At 40.8% G+C, this 6,348-nt stretch overlaps 1 protein-coding gene across 1 annotated transcript; it reads right to left on the bottom strand.

Annotated features, from left to right (window-relative positions):
- Window positions 1–351: 351 nt before the first annotated feature.
- On the bottom strand, window positions 352–4,006 carry LOC123080267 (psbP-like protein 1, chloroplastic). Its single transcript, XM_044503178.1, has 3 exons — window positions 3,705–4,006; window positions 3,381–3,606; window positions 352–1,939 (listed from the first exon to the last, which is right to left on the bottom strand). Exons 1-3 carry the CDS (start codon window positions 3,759–3,761, stop codon window positions 1,860–1,862), a joined length of 363 nt encoding a protein of 120 aa, XP_044359113.1. The 5' UTR covers window positions 3,762–4,006; the 3' UTR covers window positions 352–1,859.
- Window positions 4,007–6,348: the final 2,342 nt, after the last annotated feature.

The following is a 6,348-nucleotide window of genomic DNA, read 5'->3' as shown; positions in this document are numbered from 1 at the left end:
TGACAAGAATCAGCCCGGTCTGATTAGGTGTTTTACATGGGCCGAGCCCATTAATTCAGCCTTTTATTTATTTATTTCCTTGTTAATTCTGGTCGGCTTCATGGGCCATGCCCAACATTGCAGCCTTTTTCATTGTTGGGCCATTGCTTTTTTAGTCCATTGATTTTCTAGTTTCGGCCATTATATATTGGAGCTGGTCCAACTAGTCAGCCAAGCCCCACATGTCATACTCTCATACACCAGTCCCACACATCAGATATTTCAACATTTCTCAGACTATTTTGATAAGTGGATCCCTCTAGTCAGGTTTCCAATTTTCACACTTGTTTAATCACTATTTGAAACAAAACAGAACAAAAGTAATTTATCAAATAATAGTAAATCTGTTACAATGTCACAATCTCGACAGTCTATCACAGTCAAACAAAATAAACAAATCTCTCGCAAGTAAGGCATCACGGCTTTGCACTTGGTTTCATGGCTTCACACTTCAAATTTGTCCTGGCACTCCTGGAAATGAGTGAACACAAATTCTACCAGCATTAGTGTATTGCTGCTGAGGCCAGAACCAAACAAATGCAATGGCAACTCTAATATAAGCAGCATGGCAGATCCACCCAGTAGTCCTAAATTTGGAGAGTATCATACAATACTAGAAAGGGCAAATAAAACAACAGACTTGCATAGGGAAATGTTTGCTTTTACATATCTTATACAATAATTTGTTTATGACAGGAATGCATCAGTTTGTACAATACTAGAAAGGGCAAATAAAACAACAGACTTGCATACGGCAAACAAAACACGTTAACCCGCTGTTGTTCTACACTTCCACTACAGCACTCAAGCTCATGTTAGGCACTAACAATACTAACCTGCGGGTACCAGCAAGGTATATTGGTACAAGTGCAGGTCATGCAAGGAACGTCACTGCAACACATTCACCTGAAGAAAAGTACAGTACTACTCTACTACCACGACCATCCATTCAAGACAACATCTACAATACTAGTAAGCCCACACAGACTAACATCACAAGGCAGGAGAGAATAAAGGGAACCAAGACCTGATGATGATAGTGCCAACAATGATCTGATTGGGATAGCGTCGCTGAGGTGGATAATCTACACACATTTTTAATCAACAGAAACAGCTCCATGATTAAAAAAAACTTAGTATTGTTCTTAAAGCACAAGAACATTAAGAAACCCCAAAACAAAACACTAAGCTATTAACACTAGAGGAGCAAGCATACTATCAAACTAAGGTGTCTCAATCTCAAGGGAATATTGAATTGCAAATTTCATTCTAGATTATCAAATTGTGATCATCCCTAACATGTTGTTTTTCATACAGCTAGCTGGGTCGCGCTTGATTAAAGGGCAGGTGAGCCCATGATAAGTAGCAGTAGGACAATAATGATACATTCACAACTTTGGTTCAGTTCAATATCACCAAATGTATCAGTATACAGGCAGCAATAGTATCCTCGAGCACAGCAAGAATAGCAACTTGACCCATATAAGTCATAGCTCTGAAGAAAGAAAGAACAGGTAGGTTCAGCTAGCTAAGTATTCAGAGTTGACAGCTAAGCAATTTGTTTGTTTATGCTGTAACTGACAGACCTAGCACGAGAAACAAGCATAGTGAAACAGAATTGACTGATTCGATGGCAAAACAAGCTAAGCTACTTATGATGCAGCAGCAGGTGACCATCCAATCAATGATACACAGCAGGTGCAAATATAATATGATGTGAAGAAGAAGCTAGCTGGAGTGGTGAGGGATGAAACCAAAATTACAAAGCATAGTCGGACCTCACATCACCACAATTTTATGGTTTTATAACCAACTAGAAACTATGCAGAGCAGAGCAGGTCAGACAGTAAAAGAATTATCAAGCGAAGAAAAACTGCAGCGGGACCATCAAGTCGTAGCCCTGAAGAAAGAAAGAACCAATAGGGTCAGCTACTTATTTATTCAGAGTTGAGAGTTGAATAATCATCAGAAAACTAAAGATACTGCTCAGCCTACTAAATAACACATGATTCAGTCACACGGTATAATTCTGACTATAATATAACAAGGGAACTAAAGATACTACATACTTAGAACTCAACTAACAAGTGAGAATGATCCAATCCGATGCAAACAACTGATTTTATTTGTTGATATTACTAAAGGAAATGAATAAAACAATCTGCAGCAAACAAGCTTTGATTTGCTGCTCCAAATAGAGGACCCTAGGATTGGGGTGCTGATCACATAAGTAAATAACAGTGAATGACAAATCTGCACTTAAGATCGCACACACACCAACCAGCACCAAAAAAGTAAAGGGTAAATAACAATCTCACACTATTATCACTAGTGCACAGTTCTTCATAGAAGAAACACTGCCTAATACAAACCTACCTAGGAAATTAAAACATTGTAGGAATAGGTATATCCATATGTTTTGAAGATGAACAGCAGCAAATTGATATACTTACACGCACACATGCAGTTTTAATTAATTAAATGAGCAGGCAACACAGGCAATTGGAAATCTAGGGGCAGGAGGTAGTGAGAGCAACGCAAGATATACACTACTAGAGGGATCGTCAAGATGTAGGGGATGGAGGTGTCTCACTTGGTTTCAAAATAAGATGCACACAAAGACAACCACATAAATATAGCAGTGCATAGTACTGAGGAAAACAGGGACATCTCTTTGCCAACATGTATAATTCGGAGCAGCAATAGCGAGCAGAGGAAGATTAGAGGGAGATGGAGATGCTACTTGTCGTGATAATAATAATTAAAAGGAGAGAACCTATCAGATAAAGCACGCAATTTCATCTCAATCCGTTTGTGAAAAGGATCGTTCAAGCCTTCAGAATGCTTATTCTGAACTTTTTTAAATCTACCCTCGGATAGGACAACTTGATGGGTCCTGATAAACATAAACATAGAGGATATATAATAGTTTATTTTTGCATATATATATATATATAACAGTTTGTACCCAAGTGGAGAATTAGTAGAGAGATAAATGGATGGGTTAAGTGTACAAGAGTGGTAGGCCTAAAATTCCCAAAATTAGACAGGGAAACGAAATGCTTGCTGCATGCCGCACTTGAGCACACCATAGTAAGAACACTCACAAACATAGTTCATTTTGACTGTCATTAGTACTCATACTTCATAATGCACAGCTAGAAATTAGGCATCATCAAATTAATAACGAGCTCCAGTTGCCCAGCAAGTTTACCGTCCAACCAAACACCCTCTTACAAGCAGAAATGTATTCACTTATATACAGTGTATTTTTAGTGCATAGGAATTTACAGAGCTCTCAAACGGAGCCAGCCGGAGTGGGAAGAGAAGGTAGGATGAACCTTGCGAGCAGTGGAGCAGCGGCGGCGAATCTGGGTTGGCGGAAGTCGTCGAGGACGTCATCGGCGTGGTACACAGCAGTCTTGAGGTCCACTCGCGGACGGCGGGGTCAGGCGGGCTGAGGTTGCGGATGTCTTCCTTAGTGGCGGGGGTCATGTTGATGCTGACGCTCTCTAGCGGCTCGATCACGTCCTCGTACACCTTGTCCTGCCCTTGCACAGACACCTCCTGCACCCACCCACACACACATTCATTCATTCAGCAGCATCACCAAGTGTATGCATGCGTATGGAGCAGAGCAGAGGAGAGGATACATGGAGGAGTACCTGCCATCCGAATGGGCAGACGAAGGAGTAGCCGGCCTTTCTGTCGATGACCGGCATGAACTTGCCGTCCGCCGCCGCGACTGTGCAGTACCTTTGCTGGGGCTGGCCGGCGCCATGGCCCTGACGGTGGCGGAGAGTAGCCTCCGCGCCGGCGTCTTGGCGGTCGGGGAAGGGAGGCCGAGGCCATGGCCGTGGAGGGATAAGGAGGTCGCGGACGGAGGGGCCGGGCTTGATTCCGCGAGGCTGGGGCGTGGGGGCGGGCCATGGCCGGGATCGACGGCGCCATTGGATCCCGAGCGGGAGTGGATCGAGGGAGAGAGGAGGGGATCTGAGTTAGGGTTTGGGTAGTTGGGCTATGGTTGGGTGAGGGTGACGGGGTGAGGGCTGCCGTTGGATCCCGAGCATCCGACGGTGATTGATGCATGATCATCATGATATGGCTATGGACCAATCAGAACGCACCAAATAATTTGAAGACCTTTTGACCATATAAATTGGTCGTGATTGATTAAAGACAAATTTTTCATTCCATTTTTCAGTGCTCAAAATGAGTTTTTTTTGTGAAAGACCTATCAAGTATTTGTTCAAATGATATCACATTTTGCGCAAGTTTACATCTTAGGTTGTCAAACGGTATTGACAAAGAGAGTTTTTATTTCTTTTGCACCAAAAAACAATTTTTCATTTTTTGAGTGCCCAAAATAAGTTTTTTGAGAAGGACTTACCATATATTTGTTGCAAAATTGTACCAAATCAATTCTCTAAAATACTAGGCCATATATAATGCACAACAGACCAAATGGTTGGGTGTTAAAATTTTCGATCCACCTCTCGTGAAAAAGACAAATTTCCGCCGATTCGTGAAGAAACGGGTAAAATTTGAACTGCAGCTGCCTCATAGTTTGCTCTTTATTTTTTCCAAAAATCATTTCTAGGTACATAAGTATATATTTAATCAGACAAACATCAAAAAAATTCCTAGATTCAACTACTAGCTAGGAACGGTCATTCCCGCCGTTTTGACCGCATTTTGAAACGGGCATAAAAAAAAATTGGAAAATCTTCGCATTGTGTCCTTATATGTGACCAAGTTACCAGGAAAAATAATAAAATTGTAATACGACAATTGTTTTAAAAAATTGTTCTCAGAAAAGAGCTATCATGCATGAAGATGCATGGCTTTCAAGCCAAATGATCAATCTTATGACCACATTCATGGCATAGTTTGTTCAAAGGATCTCATATTGTGCACAAGGGTGCTTATTGGAATGGCAAACAATGTCTCCTAAGGAAATTTTCATTTTCTTTGGACGAAAAAATCATTTTCCATTTTTTTAGTGCCCCAAATGAGGTTTTTTCTTAAGAACCTACCAAATAATTGTTGCAAAATTGGACCAAATCATTTTTATAAAATACTAGGCCATATTTAATGCACAATTGACCAAATGGTTGGGTGTAAAACGTTTTGATCCACCTATGGTGAAAAAGACAAATTTCAGCCGTTTTAGTTGGCAGCGGGTCAAATTTGAACTGTGGCTGCCTCATAGTTTGCTCTTTATTTTTTCCAAAAATCATTTCTAGGTACAAAAGTATCTATTTAATCAGAGAAACACCAAAAAAATTCCAAGATTCGACCACTAGCTAGGAACCGTCATTCCTGCCGTTTTGACCGCATTTTGAAACGAGCATATAAATTAAAAAAAAATCAAAAAATTGGAAAACCTTCGCATTGTGTCATTATATGTGACCAAGTTACCAGGAAAAATAATAAACTTGTAATACGGCAATTCTTTTTAAAAAGTGTTCTCAGAAATGAGCTATCATGTGTGAAGATTCATGGCTTTCAAGTCAAATGATCAATCTTATGGCCAAATTCATGGCATAGTTTGTTCAAATGATCTCATATTGTGCACAAGGGTGCATATTGGAATGGCAAACAATGTTACCTAAGGGAGTTTTCATTTTCTTTGGATGAAAAATCAATTTTCCATTTTTTGAGTGCCCAAAATGAGTTTTTTTTGTGAAGGACTGATACGTCTCCAACGTATCTATAATTTTTGATTGCTCCATGCTATGTTATCTTCAGTTTTGGACATTATTGGGCTTTATTATTCACTTTTATATTATTTTTGGGACTAACCTATTAACCGGAGGCCCAGCCCAGAATTGCTATTTTTTTTCCTATTTCAGAGTTTCGCAGAAAAAGAATATCAAACGGAGTGCAAACGGAATGAAACCTTCGGGAACGTGATTTTTGGAACGAACATGATCCAGGAGACTTGGACCGTAAGTCAAGGAAGCTTCTAGGAAGCCATGAGGTAAGGGGGCCCGCCTACCCCCCCCCCCCCCCAGGCGCGCCCTCCACCCTCGTGGGCCCCGCGTTGCTCCACCGACGTACTCCTTCCTCCTATATATACCTACGTACCCCCAAACGATCAGATACAGAGCCGAAAACCTAATTCCACCACCGCAACCTCGTTATGTTGAGATTGCTATTGTTTCTCACTTCTTCCTTGCATATGCTAGTATTTGCTTGTCTTGATAATTTGTTTGCCTATAAGATACCTATGCATAGGAAGTATGTTAGACTTAGATGTGTTTTTCACATGCTATGATGCTCTCTTTGTGCTTCAGTTCTTGTCTT

The sequence above is a fragment of the Triticum aestivum genome, chromosome 3D (genome assembly GCF_018294505.1).
Source record: "Triticum aestivum cultivar Chinese Spring chromosome 3D, IWGSC CS RefSeq v2.1, whole genome shotgun sequence".
Taxonomy (NCBI): Eukaryota; Viridiplantae; Streptophyta; class Magnoliopsida; order Poales; family Poaceae; genus Triticum; species Triticum aestivum.
This window is presented reverse-complemented; position numbering and strand designations above follow the sequence as displayed.